The sequence below is a fragment of the Acipenser ruthenus genome, chromosome 21, assembly GCF_902713425.1.
Source record: "Acipenser ruthenus chromosome 21, fAciRut3.2 maternal haplotype, whole genome shotgun sequence".
Taxonomy (NCBI): Eukaryota; Metazoa; Chordata; class Actinopteri; order Acipenseriformes; family Acipenseridae; genus Acipenser; species Acipenser ruthenus.
This window is the reverse complement of record NC_081209.1, coordinates 25679368-25698025: the sequence shown is the minus strand read 5'-3', so window position 1 is coordinate 25698025 and position 18658 is coordinate 25679368. Positions and strand designations below refer to the sequence as shown.

General features: G+C 38.4%; 2 protein-coding genes across 5 annotated transcripts; one reads left to right on the top strand and one right to left on the bottom strand.

Annotated features, from left to right (window-relative positions):
• Positions 1-781: 781 nt before the first annotated feature.
• On the bottom strand, positions 782-9673 carry LOC131699148 (tetraspanin-3). The gene is made up of 7 exons (XM_058995288.1): positions 9446-9673; positions 5959-6150; positions 5484-5558; positions 5062-5163; positions 4379-4531; positions 3822-3905; positions 782-1852 (listed from the first exon to the last, which is right to left on the bottom strand). Exons 1-7 carry the CDS (start codon positions 9506-9508, stop codon positions 1760-1762), a joined length of 762 nt encoding a protein of 253 aa, XP_058851271.1. The 5' UTR covers positions 9509-9673; the 3' UTR covers positions 782-1759.
• A 2808-nt stretch (positions 9674-12481) lies between these two features.
• Positions 12482-18349, top strand: LOC117964235 (uncharacterized). 4 transcript variants are annotated; one of them, XM_058995281.1, is made up of 13 exons: positions 12482-12597; positions 13007-13397; positions 13970-14715; positions 14985-15044; positions 15320-15372; positions 15573-15717; positions 15836-16194; positions 16515-16743; positions 16830-16947; positions 17140-17260; positions 17533-17644; positions 17824-17936; positions 18123-18349. In XM_058995281.1, exons 3-13 carry the CDS (start codon positions 13978-13980, stop codon positions 18190-18192), a joined length of 2118 nt encoding a protein of 705 aa, XP_058851264.1. In that variant the 5' UTR covers positions 12482-12597; positions 13007-13397; positions 13970-13977; the 3' UTR covers positions 18193-18349. The 4 variants fall into 4 exon arrangements, with proteins under 4 accessions (XP_058851264.1, XP_034763002.2, XP_034763000.2 ...); XM_034907109.2 differs by lacking the exon at positions 13007-13397 and having other exon boundaries at positions 12483-12597; XM_058995282.1 differs by lacking the exons at positions 12482-12597; positions 13007-13397 and adding an exon at positions 12629-12742.
• The last annotated feature ends 309 nt before the right edge of the window (positions 18350-18658 follow it).

The window sequence follows — 18658 nt, the reverse complement described above, 5'->3', positions numbered from 1 at the left end:
CTGCTGCACATTGAACATAGAGCAGTATAGGAATGAGGATTTACTTAACAGACAATTAATGTGTATACACGTAGTACACAGCTAAACGAGGCTATGACAATATTTGACTTAATTGTATTTATTTATTGGGCATATATTTCTATACCTATCGTAATATATTAGTTCACTGGTCTTTCATTTCTAGACCTGTGTACAGGCCTGCAGTGTTGAAACGCCTGCAGTTAAAGCAGGCGCAGCATTAATTCAAAGTACAAACTCTGTTGTACTTGTCCTGCCCAGCTAGCAGTTAAAAAGCCCCCCAGTTTTTTTGTTGTTTTGTCGCCCCCTCCCCCCAATGCAAGTTCCAATGCTACAATCAAATCCACCCTCCATTGCATTCAAACATTCCTGGGAAACCAGTGCACTTTAACCCCTTCATGATAAGGATAGTATACCAGGGTGGGGATCTTGACTCCAACAAGAAAGGAACTAGACAATACATCATTGTGTGTCAGCATGCTTTGTCTGGAGACACACACACTGTGTAACCCTAATTGCATAGACATTCCTATAGACTTGATCAGCTGCAGAGAACTATGCACTATTGTCATGTGTGCCCATTTATTCCAGCCCTCTGATTCCTGTGGCTTTATATTCTGACTTGGTTGGGATACTACTTAAAAACTCACTCACAGACCTGAATTTGTGAACACCTACATTTCTATCCACAAGAGCATGCTTTACATCTGTTTGTCTACGCCATTTGATAAAAAAAAATGTAATAATAAAATGCAACACAGAATACATTGTAGAGAGATTTATTCATTGAAAGTTGTTTTTTAATTCTATTTACATTGACTCAATTCAGTTTGACATAATAGTGTTAATCTACACGGCTACATATTTTTCCCCAAATCAACTTTAAAACATTTACTGTAACGGCACACTCCACATACAACTGCAACAGAAAAAAAAAAAAAAAACCAACTACCAAAACAAAACATTTTAATACAGAATGTGTAGTGCATATTGATTACTCCCAAAAGGCCAGTTCTTTGACATCACTATCGTTAGAGGTGAACTAGTGGAAGATATGATATTCAGGTACAGGACTTAACCATTCATTTGTAATTTAATTACTTTCATTGGGAGTAGACAGTTATATACAATCCTTTTTCTACATGAAGACTGTGTGTACAGCGATACTACTCGTACTTAGAAATGAAAACTGGTGATGGGTAGGCAATAATAATTTTAAAAATTACATTTCAGTAGCATGAGGCAGCCGTATACAAAGGGGTTCTCACCTTCAGTATTTACATGTAGTATTACGTTTTTTATAAAAAAAAAAAAAAAAATGTCCAGTCCTACACACAGTGCGTCAGACAACTGCTAAACAGAAAAACAGTTCCAAAACTTCTGGTTTGAAGAAGTACATTTTCATATCACATTTGCAACAGTTGCTCCAATGTTCATGGTATAGCAGGGTACATATTTTTTTTATTTACTTTTTTTCTTCCTTACCCCAGCAAACAGGAGAGATTTTAATATTTATTTTGCAGTTTTGGCCAGTAGCATTTAAACAGTTTAAATAAAATACCAACTTGTAAAGCATGCAAATAAATAGTATATTTGAGGCTTTACCCATCACCAGTGTACACTTCAGCAGTCCCAAATTGTGCAAGGCGTGCTTTAGCTTACTATAAGATAGGAAAGCTAGCGTGCCGGTCCTCTGACTTCCAATACAAATAAGATGTCAAGCTCAAGTATGCGTTTTCCTTTATGCATAGGTTCCTCCAGTGATGAGCAGCTCGTAGGCTGGGTCCCGACTCCTTCGGCACAGCACAACGCATGCACACAGCATACCCAGCATCTAGAAGAAAACACACACAGCTGAATATAAGGCAGTGTTTTATGCTTTGTGATATTTTCACACTCACTACCCTGACACTAAGAACCTGTTCCCATTTGCCAGAATAGTTTAATTCTATATTAGTACATTAAAATCATGTAACATGGCTTAAATGCCTCCATTATTAAAATAATTTGAATGTTAAAAAGGCAGACCACCCTTAGCATTAGAGACAAAAAAGTAAGTAAATTAAAAAGTTTTGTATTGCTCATCTAAAGCAAGAACACACACAAAGCATTACTTAAACATAGGCTCTCCTTCATTAAATAAGGTTTGGTATTCCTGAAATATTTCTGAGGATGTTTGTAGAAAGGATATAGTGTTTTTATTTTTCATGACAGTCTCTAAACACAGTGAACATATACAGTACAAAACACATTTTAAATAAAGTGAGAGTGAATAAAGCCCATGGATTTAGACTGTCAGCCTTTGAAACAGGACTGAGAAAACCACAGAGAAAGTACTTGTGGGAAATCCTGACCAGTAGCCCATGCATGCTGAGCTGTCCACACTGCCCATTGTTACTCGCATCAAGGAGATTAAATGGAGAAAACAATGTGGATAATGTTACATTGTGCAAAAGGATACCCTTTTATGTTAATTTATTGACAACCTTTCCCACAGCCAGATCTCCTGAACTACTGCTGTGCAGCTGCAGGGCTTCAACTTTGTAACCTCACCAATTCCTTGCTTGATCTGGATTTTCCATGAAGTACTCTGGTCATTGTTCTACTAAACTGAAGAGGAATCAGCATGATCGGATTACGACACTATAGATATGGCAAGACTAGAAAAGTTTCCCTCTTATAGTCTTAGAATGCCTTCTGGCAGCAGTATCCATTGCCATCAAAATCAGCATTAATACAGGCTCCTGCACGCACTTCAAGATATAAAGGGTTAATCACAGATACTTTTTTTCCCTTAACCTTTCTAGGGGAACGTGCCTAACGATCCTTTAACCTTGACAGGAAGAGGAAATATAAGAGCTAATAAGAGTGTCACTGCACCACTACTCACTGCCATTTGCCTTTTTTACCATCCCACAAGAAAATAAAATTACTCAGCAGAGGAAAGTGCCCCCATGCTGTGTCCTAAAAGCATTCAGGTCTCACGAGCAAGGCTTTACTTTATATTGTAGACCACATGGTTTTATAATGAAACTCATTGTAATGCATAGGTAACAGAAAACCATACTACACACTAGGTCAAAAGAAAAAATAAATGTAACTATCATTAACTTAACAACTTTTGTCTTCCAGATGTTGGGCAAAAGAGAGTCTCTGGGTAGCTGATGATTCATGAAATTTGAACCTTTCGAACTAAAAAAGTAACTATTCATGGGTGCTTGAAAGAAGTTTCCCGAGGGTATTACTCAAATGATGTATTTTAAAGTTGTGACACAATCAGGTCAGTGTGCAAGCTCAAAGGCTCGCTCTGAAATCTCTCTGCTGACTGGAATTACTGCAGCTCTAGTTCACATCCGCAAGGTCAAACCCTCACTACTTACTCACTGACAGATCAGGTCCTAAATCTGTAAAACACTGAAACAAAAATGCAGCAGTGTTTTACCCGAATATAAAACAACAAAAAATACCAAACATTCTATTCATGCCTTTCAGTATTTGGTTTACAGAAGAACATGATTTTGGAATACGAATTTTTGCTATATGAGCAAAATATTCAGCATGAAAGACAATGAATATATTCTTGTAATTTACCGTTTAATAATGCAACCCACTAAGTTTGTTATATAATGTGCTGCTGTGACCTGTCCTGAACACCCTCAAATACATCTAAAAAAGGGGGTTTCAGGTTTAAAAAAAAAAAAAAAAAAAAAGGTATATAATGCATTAACATGTATGGAGTGAACTTTGATGAGATAAGGATTTCCATTAATAGGACTGAGAATTCTCAGCTCACTTAATCTTACCTGAATAACAGCGAATGCCAGTGCTGCCCAGATAACGTACATCATAATCTCCTGCAGCTTCTTGACAACCAGAGCCTCACATCCCTGGAAAAAGTAATTCATATATTAAATCCACAACTACTTTCATAGTCCATACAAAATACTGGTATACTGGTAAACTGGTACCACCTCCCACACCACACACAATAAAAGATAATACAGGGACATGGGGGGTGCAAGACCAAAACCACAGTAATGTGATTTTCCAAGCTGTATTTGTGATACACGATTGAATTTTGAAACTTGTGTAAAGGGACTAGTGTAAAAAGCATCAATAGAGTGATACATTAATAACACATACAAATGCACGTATATATACATTCATTTATAAATGGACATTCAGCTTAAACCAAGAAGAGCCAGATGCTATTTTCAATGAAACAGTATTTCGTACAGATAAACAGTTTTGCTTCGTTTTAATTTAAAGCGATTCCCAGCCGATATACTTGTCCTGTGTTTCAAAGTTATTGTGATAATTTACTAAATTGCTCGTATTTTCAATACGTGTATAATCTTACCTCTGAGTAAAGATCTCCTGGACGGCTAAGAGTCCCTGTACAATTAATAATGCTTGCTTTGCAACAACTTAAAGGGACACTGTTGTTTCTGGCTTCTATAAACCAGGTTGTCTTCTTCCAGTCGGAGTAGCTGTGGATTCCACAGCAGTGAAGCTGCGAGACAAGACATGTTTTAACAAATCATACACAAATAGAAAATATAGGTTGCATCTCTGGTTCTAAAGAAATTGAAAACCAAAATACAACTGTCAAGGTTAATTAAATATTCAAAAGGTTGACTGTGATGCAAAGCAATTTCTTGCAGTTAAACAGAAGACAATTCTTTACTACCCTGGTCAATAACAATCTGTATTTCAATGGCTCAATTAAAACGTATTCCCTGGGGAAATAAAGTGAAAGTGTGGGGAAATATTTATTTGTATTTGATTCACACATTATGATTTTTTTTTTTTTTTTCTGTAAATTAAACTATGGTTATCAAACTGTAGTCTCTCAGTTAGTGTAATCAATTTTTCCAATCATGAAAAATACACACATCCTCTCACCAGATGACACATACAGTAAAGTATATCAATAAAACAGATGGCCTCTGGTGTTACTGTCAAGCGCAAATACTTGAATACCATAAACACTTTATTAATGGATGACGTAACCCCAACCCAACTGTATTTGAATGATCTCACCTGTCTCTGTATATAGTCAATAGCTCGGCTCGCTGCATCTGGGTTTGTTCCATTGTATTTATTATACACTTTCTGAATGGAGTTGTCAACCTCATCTTCAACCTGTACAAAGTCAAAGAACAAGTTTCATCACTATCATGGAGATAAAAAATACTTTAAGATGTACAGGTAGTGCAATTTTAAAACAATTCACACTCTCTAAAGAGTTAAGTAATTGGTAGATTTACAGACTCTATAAAACTCCCACAATCACTAAATTCAAATCCAGCAGTGTATGGTCAACATTACATAGACCCGGAAACCACAATGAGACCAGTACAAATGAATCCAATTTCATTTTAAGAGGTAAACACTTGTTTGATGGTACTCACTCTTAATTTAAAACCACCATCACAATTTAACAAACATAATTACACACTTACCTTTGCTCTGTAAATATATCCAAGCACCACTACAGCTACTTCCGTAACAAAAACCAACAGCAGGATGATCACAAACTGCAAAACAAAAATAAAAAAGATCATATTTACCATTAACAATGACTGACTACACTACGTTTTTACTGTGTGTATTCTATTTTACAATACCATAAAATTGTAGTAACTTAATGGCATCTCTAAATAATTTAATTTGTATTGCTTTATTGCCTTCCTTCACTCTGGTATTACATACAAGTCTTGAAGAAATGTATTAAGACTCCAACTACCAGTTTTCTAAACAAAAAAGCAGGGCACAATGTTGACTATTACTGCTTAATTCAGAGCAATATAAAATAGGGAAAAGCACTACATTCTTTAAACTAGATAAACCGGAATGGTAACCTGCTAGTGGTTAAGCATACAGCTATTTGAATAATGTATTACAGGAAACTAAAACAAAACTACTCAGTTAACTTACGGTTGCCAGCCCACAGCGACTTTCTCTGATTGTTGCACAGCATCCGATTAATCCAATAATAAACAGGAGAGTCCCGACAGCAATTATTATAACAGCTGGAATCAGGGTGTACACATCTTCAAAGAAATGGTCATAATCGTCATATGTGATAAACACATAGGCTCCAACATAGCACAGAATACCTGCCGCTGCCTGCGAAACATAAAAAAAATTCTGTTAAAAAGACTCATGGTGGAGGACACTGAAACTGACTCTTCAAGCTTCTACATTAAAACCATATTCAATGTGCAAGCAGGTCAGTAACATACAACCCCTGTGAAAGTTGTAAATGCTTTACAAAAAAAAAATCAATCCATCGTGTCACCATGACCTACATCCACAGTATGTACAAATATGAGTGTGGCATAAACAAACTACCCCCTCCCATTACCCTCTATCATTTTTCAATACTATAAATACAATTGAGGAGCTACTGCAATCCATGGCTTCTGATTTCCCTCCAATGAATGGTTCCTTTCTTGAAAATGTAAATATGGAAAACAGACGGCAAGTTCAGCATTAAAAAGGTCACTGGGATTCTCCTGACAAAGGAGTCCTGTAGAGCTGTGTTCGAAGGTTTGTTCGCTAGCCAGGGATTCGAAGGTTGTTTTAAACCTCCGAAGGTTCATCAGACACCATTAACGCACTGCGTTTTTTTGTTTTTTTCTCTTGTTAACAGAAACTGTTTGACAATATATGAATAATATAAATCACACATTAAAATGTCACTCACATACAAAATTCGATCTTTTGATTTGTATAATGCATACTACGTAAACAAAAGTTGCTGTATTAAAATCCGCTACCAAACCATTATATCTAGCACTGGGGCGGTGCGGTTGTAGTGCTTCAGTAAAATATGTAATGAATATCTAGTGTACAAGACAGTGTAAGAGAAGTGCTATGGTAGAATATGTTTGAAACATACAAAATATACGCTAACACTAATAATTTTAACACGTCTTCAATCTTTTAACACACCAAGCTACATTGATTTCCAGCACTCATCCTCATGGAAAACAAAAAGTGAACTAACAGTATTTACTGTTGAGAGTGCTGTCAGAACAACCAAGAATGATGGTGCAAAAGAAATATGATTTGAATGTAATATGGGCATTTTTAATTCTGTGCATTTCAGTTAAAAATTGATGCTTCAAAGTTCACAAAAAAGTAACTTTCAATTTTTGCTCAAGATACTCTTTGGAAGACAATACACAATCATTTAGTTTAGCTGCTTTTCTATCAAGTCTGTGTTAATATTACCTTTATTAGGATCTAAAATCAGCACAATTCCACTTCACCTTTAGAAAGGTGAAAAAAGAGGATACAAATATAACAAGACAAGCTGGGGAGAGGGCACTTGACAATACAATCTCAAGCAGCAAATGGTTACTTATTCCAGGCGTTAAATAAAGTGGCAAATGTTTAAAGTAAGCCCTGGAGTGTGCAAAATCGTGGCAACGATCCCCTGCTGGTAACCAGTGGGGTGTCTTTCTATTCCAACTCTTGACAGACAGCTAGCAGCAGCTGGGGCAGAGTTCAATAGAAATTATACATGAGATATCATTTATTCCTTTCAATAGAAATTATACATGAGATATCATTTATTCCTTTCAATAGAAATTATACATGAGATATCATTTATTCCTTTCAATAGAAATTATACATGAGATATCATTTATTCCTTCCAGCTACTAACCAAAATGGCAATACAGCTTACATGTTAAGCCTTTTTAACTACGCAGTAATGTAAGTAAGCAGCATAGCTTACAAAACAGGGCTTCAAATATAGCCTTCTGAAATGTTCATGAAGATAAAACTGTTTGCTTCTCCAATAACTGCAAAAAGCACCATCTGACTAGTCTTGTAATTCCAGTTGTACGTTACAGGAATATTTGAAAAAATAGTTTAGCATTTTTTAGATAATACCTCCTAAAGAAAAGACCTACATTAATTCTCCAAATAATGCGGAACAAGAAAAAGTAAACTTTCAGGTTTGTTTTGCCTGTTACATGTATCTGAACTTGGCATTTACCAAGATATCAGGGTCAATACTTCATAATCATTTTTTTAAAAAAAAGAGCATGACGGAGTTCCCTCCCATACACTGTGAAATGCTCCGGTTTACTGTACTTCAAAATGCTTAGTTTTGCAATTACTCACAGGGCTTGGTTATCTTAGATTTGGGTGAAACAAATAAGTCAGATTATCAGAGTGAGATTGCAGGTAAGGACATCCTGCATTCACAGTCCATGGGCAGCTGCGGAATTCAGTATTACACAGGCTGGATGATCTAATGATGTTGGTGAGTATGTGTATCTCAATCATGAAAGGAAAACCACATTTCTAACAATACCAATTTGTGGTGCAAGTCCCTTTCCAGTCCCCAACGTATAAAATTACATCTATTCTTTACCAATCAGATGTTAACATAGTAGTCGTTACAGTGCGAACTCGTGGCTCTGATTTCTAAGACATTCCATTGTCTTAGAAATCAGACAGAAGGAGAATACCCTGTTATATAAGGAGGAGGCTCCACCACATTCAATACAAAGGGATAACCTACAACAAGCGAAATTCCTAACTTGCCTGAACTATACATCTTCGTAACTCTTCATCGTGCAAGTAAAGTAAATGTATGGGAATCAGAGAAAATAATGGTATAGTTTTCATTTAGATAAGTGACCTGCGTCACCAATTTACGTAGTCAGTCGTCTTCTGCAGTGTTAAGTATTAGCGTTATTCACACTATCATACCATGATTACGAATTGTACAAACACCGCACGCCTACAATACAAACATTAGCATTTCAATTATGCATTACTGTATACACTTAGTGAAAATCATTTGAAATCCAACCCAGATAAATGACGAATCGTAATAGACGGCTTTAAATCTAAACTAAAACTCCGATTGTATTCTTTTCAAACGATACAATGCATTATATATATTAAAACCGATCTTTATTGATATACATTTGTTTTAAAAAACGTAAACCAACGCGTTTCGACACATAAGCGCCTTAAGCAAGTTACAAGAGATCTACAGGAGTGTGCTGCCACACAGGTTTGTCACAGGGTACAAGTGGACTATACTACAACCAGCTGTATCATTCAGAGCCAATTATATTTAATTATCTATTCCTTTGGGGTAAGCACCTCGACACGTTAAACTGCTTGTGCACAAATGTCTTTATAAAATGTTTTAAATATATATAGTTATATGCATTACAAAAACGGGCATAGGAACATTTTTTAAAATCATTTTCATCTTTATAAAAACATGGAATATTAATACAGACCCGCTTGCCCGAGAAGGAATCAATAACACCGCAGAGGCCTATCCATCCTGACTGAATATTTTACTGCGTAGAACTGTCCTATCCGCCTGGAATCTGCAGTGCTAGGGCATTTTAAAAAGACATTTACAGCAATAGATTTTTCTTACCCAGAAGATGAGGTTAAGGAACACGAGCACGGTTTTTGACGAGGTAATGCCACACTGCCCCATGGCTGCCACTATTATGTTTAATAACTATATATATTTTTTTAATTTATAAAATGGCTGTCCGTTTCTCACGTTCCTGTCGCCGGTCTCTTTCTCCCTCACTGTATCCCAAAACGCCACAGCAACCAACCAGCTAGGACGAGTCACGTGACAGGGTGAGGTCATCCTTTCTGCAGCAGCAAAGCCAGTCTTAAAGAGACATGGAGTTGTTTGGTTGCTGTAACAAAGTAATATGGTAATATGCAGTGCCGTGAGCTCAAATTAATTACATATGGTGCCCCAGTGCTTTCACCCTTCTTCCATTGTTATTGACAACATATTGTAGCGTAGTCAACTTAAAAGGCAAAGTACCTCCTTCTACCCAGAGCAGTAAAACACCTTTTAAAAAATGTCTTTTACGTTTGATTTTTATTTTTTGAACCCCAGCTTTTCTTCATACAGTATACAACACTTGGTGCACGTTGGACAAAAAGTAGTTTTGCTAATGGAAGCAGGAATAGCATGTGAGATCTGTCTTGCGTGCAAAGAGGAAGCTCCATGGATGATCCGTGACAGGCTTTCCAGAAGAAATAGAATGTACTGTATATCAATACGTATTATGACATCATACAATGCCATGACAGAAATATCACGTATTTTTTGGAACCTTGTGGACACAATTACACTGCAATACCCCAAATCTGGGATAGTGCATATATTTTAATTTAGTAGAATAATGCCTTTGCATACTGTACTAGTTTCTGCTGCCCTCTTCTGGTTATAGGAGGTAGATCTAAAGCATGATTTATTATTCATTGTTTTGTATTTGAAGCAAAGGAATTTTTGCTTGCTGAGTTTTTTTCTGAAAAGAAAAGCATGTTAAGAACATAAGAACATGAAGAACAAGAAAAGGCCAATCGGCCCACCTGTGCTCTCGCTTTGGTGACAGCATGGTCTGTTAGCACTCAGAAGAGGAAAAAAAAAAAAACCTGAACCATGGGAAATGAAGCCTCTGGGAATCATTGGCTAGATGGACCACCCTTCCGTCAGGTGGCTAGCTAAAGGTCTTATTGTGGTCACAGAGAAGGTTATACAATATTGTTCATGACAGCATCCAGCCTTTTCTTGAAGGTCTGATAGTCTCTGCTTCAACATCTCTGTTCCAATGGTTAACCACCCTTTTTGGGAAAAAGCTCCCTCTCCCCTCGGTTCTAAATATGCCCTTCTTCAGCTTCCACCTGTGGCCCCTTGTTCTGTTCTCTGTGAAAAATAATTCTTAGCAGTTACCTTGTTCAACCCCTTGACAATTTCAAATACCTCTATTAAGTATCCTCTGACTCTCCTTCTTTCTAGGTTAATGTTAAAGTTTTCTGTTTGAGGGTTACTGCACTACACCATAATACAGGTAGAGCATAGTTAAAGAACAGACAACAGACAAGTACGCTTATGTTTTGGGAATACTGATGGTAACAGCTTTGTCCTTTCTATAGAAAGGAGACAAATACAACAATGGAGCTAAATCTGAAAGGCAGATACAAAGTTTTAAGTAGAAGGACTTCACCAACATTTTTAATTGTAATGTATAGCTGTCTTTTCTAAATAAAAACGCTAGTGTATGAATGCTATGGATGCAGAGTAATACCTCAACTGTATCCCTCTGGTGTGTGTGTGGTAAAGTATAGTTCAGATTGTATACATAACAGGGTGCAGGCAAGGAACAAACCAGTGAGCACCTACTCCCCAAGTGAGCATGTGAAAATGAAGCACAGCACAAAAGAGACAAGGACAGTTCTAGAGCTTGTACCCTGACCTGCCCACTAGGAATCAGAACACTGCCAGTTACATATAGAGCAAGTACAGCCAGGCTGCACGTGAAAAAATAAAGACATGAGCATATTGGAGCATCAATCCTGGAGTGATTGCAAACACCATCAAAGATAGGAGAGGAGAAAAACAAACCACAATTAAACTGTTTGCACTATAGTCCAACTTTTGCATGAACTGCGTTTATTAATTATGAAAACATTTCCAGGGCAAGTGGAGTAGGAAAGTGATATTGACCACCTTGTGGAAATACAAGCAGGTATCCGGGAGTGCACAATCAGACTCTGGGTAGTATTAGGTATCACTGGCTCCCAGCATTATTTATACCTTTACTAACAGTGAGGAGCATTCAGTCAGGTTGCCTAGTTACCTAGGCTGTCCCTTATCGACCGATTGCCCCTAATAACAAGGCTTTGTTCATTGCTGGTAAAGTGACATGGTCTCCACTCAAAGACTAAGCTCTCAGACTTTCAGTTCTCAGAGATGAAAGCCAGGTCTCCACAATTCACTTCAGTTGGCCAACGCTGCTTGGATCTTGGCTATAAATACCTAAAACAAACAGCTTGCAGTTTACCAGGATGAATGATGCAATGCTAGCTCTTATTTGATCATATGGCCAGACAGTACTTGTGTGTAAAGTGTCAATGACCTTTCTAAGTGTTATAATATAAACGAAGACAAATCAGACTCCTTGAGAAAAGTGGAACAGGTGTGAAGGTGCATCTATATGTTTAACTGGAATGGGATTGTATTCTGCTACAGCTAATCAAATTTCAAGGGGCCTCTTGCTTCATTTGATCCTGAAACTCTGATCACGATCAAGTGACACAGGCTTCCCTAAAACATTTATAACAATTTAATGGTACCTGATAAAGTACCTTAAATTGTGCAATAGAACACCACGGTGTCCTCTTTCTTTTGCATATGTTTTCTTAGTCATAGAAAACTTATTTCCAATACAGCAGGAGCCAAACCATTAAAAAAAAAAAAAAGATTACATTCACATAAGGAGAGAGCATTCATTTTCATTGTAATGAGGACCGTACGTGTGTTTGTTTTCTTGCTTTGGATGAGAAACTTCCTGTGCGGTGATTGTGTGTACTGTACATGTCTTTCTTCTTGATACAGTCTAAAAAAAAAATTGAGAATGACATTTCACCGTTTGGAGTGGAACGCTGTTTTACGAAACCGGAAGAACATGATTCCATACGGACGTTGAGTTGTACAGTCAATACCCAGCACCTGACAGGTGAAAGTCCAACAAGCTGTAGGGAAACTCTGCATAGAAGGTAACTTGATTTCACGAGAGCTTAAAAAAAAGATGTTTACAAAAAAATAATGCTTCTTTGTATTCAGAATATTTTTTAACGGAACGTTGTAGCCGATGTGTTGTTTTGTTTTCCAATGCGGAGAGTATTATTAACACCTTTGTAGGTAGGTGCGCTGAACAAGTACTAGTAACACGTTTTCATAACGACAGTTGTTATAGTGTAAAAATAATGCACAGTAAAGCTTGCTAACAGCTCAGATGCACTTCAGAATCCACGAGTTAAAGTGTACTACAGCACTTTATTTACTTTTTACAAATATATACAGTACAACATGCATTTGTTTTGTTAGCACGCAGTTTCGTGATTGAGAGGATCGACAACAATTCCATTCCTCTTATGGGAGCTGTTTTTTTTTTTAACCATACAGACCCTGCCACCTTCGTGATTGAATATCCTACAAACGAACCAGCTGGAATTTAAATTAAAAAAAACATACCCTGGATTTGTGAGGCTCTTGAAATCAGATACTGTGTGTAGCGAATGCACATTCGGATTATTTGATTATTCGGATAAGCTCACCACAGCTGAGGGTCATTGGTGTTGATTGGGCTGATTTGCCATTCCAAGTGAAACTCTGAAGAAACAGCTGCTTGGACATGTGATCGATCATTGCACAGTCCAAGAAAAGCAGCAATCATCACACATCCAGCAAGTCTTTCTTCTCTTGTTTCATTCGGAATGCTAAATTAGCCCCATTAAACAACAGTGACCCTTACCTGATTGTCAGCGCCTGATTTCAGCGGAGAGCACATTTTTTGGTGGGTACATTACAGTATCAGAATATACAGCCCTCCCTTTCTTTTAGATTAGGGAAAGCTAATCAATCTTTTCATTGATGTTTTATCAGACCAAATAAGCATGCTGCCCTCTGGTGACATTATACACTAGCACAGTAGTCCACATTACAAAACAAATTAAACACAATTTTAACTACCAGGGCTCCTTAAAAAGGCAGACTCAAAAAAGAGGTACATGAATACAGTAATTGTGTAAGCATAGAGGACTTCATTGCTTCATAATTGAACAGCTGGTAACATTAGCTTAAAACAGACGATGAGGACTTTGAGTGTTCAGAATTTTTTTTTTTTTTAAAAGGCTAATTAGACTGTTCGGAAAACATCTTTATTTACAGGGATGGAAATAAGACTCCTATTGCATAGCAGTTTGATCCGTTCCTGGTTTTACTATGAGTTTAAGAAAACACACCTGAGCTTGTTACCTATACACTGTGGCTAATCAAGTTTGTAATATAACCTGGAATGGGTGAAACTCCTGTGCAATTGGAGTCTTATGTCCATGCCTGATTTATTATGGTAATTACTTTTTACAGTGTTTCCAATGGAAAACCAAGAAGAGCCTTCTCCAGAGCCACAAACAGAAAAGGAAAATCAGAAGCAGACAGTTCCTTCCAATACCGGCAGCAACCCCACGGCTGAGCGGGTCTGTCGATTCTACTCGCAGGGAAGACATTGCCACTTTGGGAGAAGATGCAGATTTCTCCATCAGTGGGTGGAAGCAAAAGGGATTTTGAAAGGAGCTGAAAACAAAACCGATAATACTTTAAGCATCAATCCCACTGAAGATGGGAAACTTAACGATTCTGCAAATACGGTTCTTGAATACCCCGAGCAGGTTCAAAATACAGGTCAAGTGTCGACCGTCAGGGATTTTTCAAGCAAGTGCGACCAGCCGTCTTTGAACAACAAAGCTTCTTCAGGTAGAAAAGAAAGACCAAGGAGGCCATGTCGCTATTTTTTGTCTGGCAACTGTGCCATGGAAGACAGGTGCCGCTTTTGGCACCCGGAACAGCTGCCTTCCCTTAAAGATGACTCGGATCAGAGAGAGAGAGAAAGAGGTACTACTGAAAGACCATGGCCTCCAATAGTGCGACCCTCTGCGATCCGGGAGGAGGTGAAGTTAAGTGAGTTCACTGAAGAGCTGTCCAAGCAGCTACGAGAAACTGAGATCAACCAACTGAGTAAAAGGTTCCCGAAGGACAGACTGATTGTCCAAGAGCGAGAAGATGGCAAAGTCACCTATTATCGAGTTACTGTTCAACCTACCGATCCAGATTGGGTAAGATCTGCTCCGATGTTGTGCAGTTAACCTGCCAGCCCCTGTATAAACTCAAGTTCATGATGGTTACTTTTCTAATTGGAATAAGAAGCTACTAATGTTTTAAAACACAAAATAGACAGGGTGTTTTTAGAAGACTTCTGCCTACATCTGGATAGTTTGGGAAAGTTAACAGCTTTTTATTACACTCAGACAAGAGTGGAGCAAACTTTGGGTTAAGCAGAACTCAGTGGTTGTTCTATCATATTTGTTTTTTCTTTTCTTTACAGCCCTTTGACTTGAAAGACATAGACATCATGGTTAGCTTCCCAGACGAGTACCCACTACAAGTAAGTGCCAGAATAATCTATATCTAATTAGGTATGGAGATATGCAGCACTGTGATACTACAGTACAGAACAATAAAGGATGTTCATTGAAGTCTTGGTGCAAGAGTGAGCTGACCTATTGGTCTGTGCTTTCTCATTTATAGGACTGCCTTAAAGGATTGTATGAGAAGGGGTGTGTGGGATATGGAATAAATCAAAGTCTTTATCCAAAACGTCAGGGTTAGCCCCTCTTGCAAGGCTGATAAGATATGTGAAAAGTTTTATTTGTTTTGAAGGTGTTTTCTTTGGAAATCCCAGAGGACCAAGATTTACCATCTATTATGGGGAGGTAAAGCATTCCTTTTGATTGTTTTTGTATGTTGAAAAATGTTAGAAGCAGGAGCCTTACATTTGAAATACACATATATCCAATCCTCTTTAGACTCTTTGTCCTGGCAATCCCTTCTAAGTAAATGGACAACACAGAGATGCGTTTCTTGTTAACACTGCAAGTTTTTTTTTTTTTTATATATATATTCCCTAATACAGGCATGTATGCAAAGCATCAGAGGAGTGGGTGCAAGCTAAACATGCCACTAATGAACTGATGGGGAAGGTGGAGCTTCTGTTCCGCCCATTTCTGCGATGGCTGGATCGCAATTTGGAGAAGCTTTTTACAGAAGGAGCCAGACTGGTAAGCCCAGCTGTTAATTCACGTTTGGTATCATGTTTATTAGTGTATTTCCTGTTGTCTTCATATTTTTGGTTTATTTATGTATTTTATTGGTGTTTCCTTCCTCTTGCGTCCACAGCTGAAGAGAGATATCGAGGCCGAGCGATCTGGCATAGAGTTTGTTCCATACGAGCAGCTGAAAGTAACGTCTCCCTCCTCCACTGAGCGCACAGCAGACCCCTCAGAGAGCTGCGGAGAAGAAGACAGTGATGCAGATAGCCACAGTGACTGTGAAGGGGAACAGGAGGAGAGCTGTGGGGCTGATGGTCCCTCCTCTGGGGTTGATGGTGAGGGAGGGGCTACAAGTCACTGTGTGGAGAATGTGAAGAGCACTGAACCCAGGAAGGGTACGGAGGTGAAGCTGATGGGTCTGCATCTGGGTGAAGGGACAGCCACAGTGGTGGCCAGTCGAATCACTGTATCATTACAGTGCAGCAGGTATGAAATGTACCGGCACATGTTACACACGTCATATCTATGGTTATTGTTTTCTGAAGATCACATGTTGTTGGTTATTTGACTCAATAGAAAAATGATCAATGTCAATGCACTTCACAGCCTCCAGGCAGAATGACAGAATACATTACAGGAATGGAAATCAGACTCCTATTGCATAGCAATAACCACAATGCAACAAGCTCAGCTGTGTCTTATTAAACTCAATAATAAAACAGTGAATGGATCAAACTGCTATGCAGTGGGAGTCTTGTTTCCATCCCTGCGTTGTTCAAAGTCACATCTTTTTTTTTTCTTGGAAGGTGTAAGATTACAGCCGACCTGACCATGGCAAGGGATCACCCCTACACAGCCCAGTGTGAGAAGTGCAGTGCACACATCAGTGCCACTTTTCGCCCCAGCATGCTGCATCATTACTCTGCTGTCCTCGGCTATCTGGACCTGAGCGCTGCTGTCCCAGTGGACCTGGTTCTGCAGGACTGTGAGCTTGTGGTGGGCTGCCTCAGCTGCTCCAAGGAGGAGCCATTGCAGGTAAGGCACATCACATATCTTCAGACTACACTGCAGTAATAAATACAATTTAAAAATCTTTTTTCCCCCCTATGATTTTTTCCTAGAACGTGCTGTACGGTCAGAACAAAGAGTTCAACTGCCTGCATTGTCACAGCAAGCTGAGTATACTGGTGGAGACGACCCGATTTCAGTACCTCCAGCCACGCTCCAGAAACGAAAGAGGTTTGCTGTCTTACAACAACCTGTCATTCAGTTAACAAGTGCAGGACGTAGAGTATTATATAGGCTACACTTTACATTTTATAGCTTCCCAGTCCGTCCGGAGAACAGTTGTATTGTATTGTTTTTTCTTATTTGGCGACCTTTTAACATTCATGTTTTTCAGTCATATTTTTTCTTGTCTCTTTCTTGAAGGAGACAAAGGCTCTCTTCAGCAGAGACCGAAGTTTCACAGAGACCCTGCTGTGCAGCCTGGGAAACCACTCCCTCAAAAAGGAACCTGCAGACATTATAAACAGAGCTACCGCTGGCTGCGGTATGTAAAGAGTTCACGATTGCACTCGCTTATCACGGAGGATCTGCAAGTAGATACTGGTTTTATGATGAGATTTTCAGGGTGATTCCACAGTGCTGTGTAAAATCCATCTGTGTCCCAATAGGATGATCAAATCGACCCCTTGTATCATATTTATATATATATATATATACACGTTCTATTTAAATCTGCGAATGTGTTTGTGTGGAGTAACTTCAGTCTTGCAGGGTTGTAATAAATGAAGTATTCATCACTGTGTCTTCCCTCCCTAGGTTTCCTTGCTGTGGGAGAGCGTACCCTTGTGATACGTGCCACGATGAAGACCAGAACCATGAGATGGAGCTGGCCACCAGAATGATATGTGGCTACTGTGCAAAAGAGCAAGTAAGGCATTCAAAACATACGACATCGCATGGGTGTTTGGTGAGAGCAGTGCTTGGCTTCTCCCTGTGAACTTTCATCTCAAGAGTTTGAGGTCAATTAATCAGTCGGTGCAGTGGATGCTTTCTTTATCAATATGATTATTTAAGTTGGCTTTCAGTCTGTTGTTTCTTTGTCTGCAGCCCTATACCAGTGGGAAGCCCTGTATCTCCTGTGGGAGCATGGTGATAAGGGGACCTCACTCCAGTCACTGGGAAGGAGGCCAGGGATGTAGGAACAAAATTAAAATGTGCAGGTACATTCTGTAGTGTGAGCGGGGCTTTTATATTTTTTAAAAAAAACTGTTGAGTAAATGGTTTTAACAGTAACTTGAACAAAAATAATGCAGCGAATTTAGTTATTTGGCATATGACAATGTGCATCTTGATTAGTAAAATGAAGGGGTCTTTAATGTGTTATGTGTCTGTTTTGTACTTAACAGGAATGACCGGCAAAAGTATGCAAATACAGGAAAAACTGTGTCCCGTAAATCAGCAAGCCAGCAAAAGTAAAAGGAAAATGGAACGGAAGAATTCTGCTAAAAAAAAAATGTTTTTCCTGAAATTAACAATTAGGAAATGCATAATAAGAACAGTGACTTCAAATACATGTTGGTTTGTGTCCAAAATAAATAAATAAAGAAATAAACAACGAGCTTTATGAACTAAATGTTACTGGTGGTAGTTTCTATTTAACACTTTGTGATCTCGTTTAAGTTGTGTGCCTAACCTTTCACTCGGATCTAAACAGCAGCAGATCTCAGTGCTTGGGGCTCAGTTAATCACGCTGTACATTTCCCTCTAGTGGAGAGATTGAAAATTACAGTACATTTACAGTCAGATCGAACCATCCCATTATATTATGGCTAATATACTGTATACGACTATTAATCAGATTTTGAAGCACTGTGCGTCCGCTGTATGTTGAAACTGTAATCTTCACAGTCAGTATGGTTCACATTCACACAGTATGAGCAGA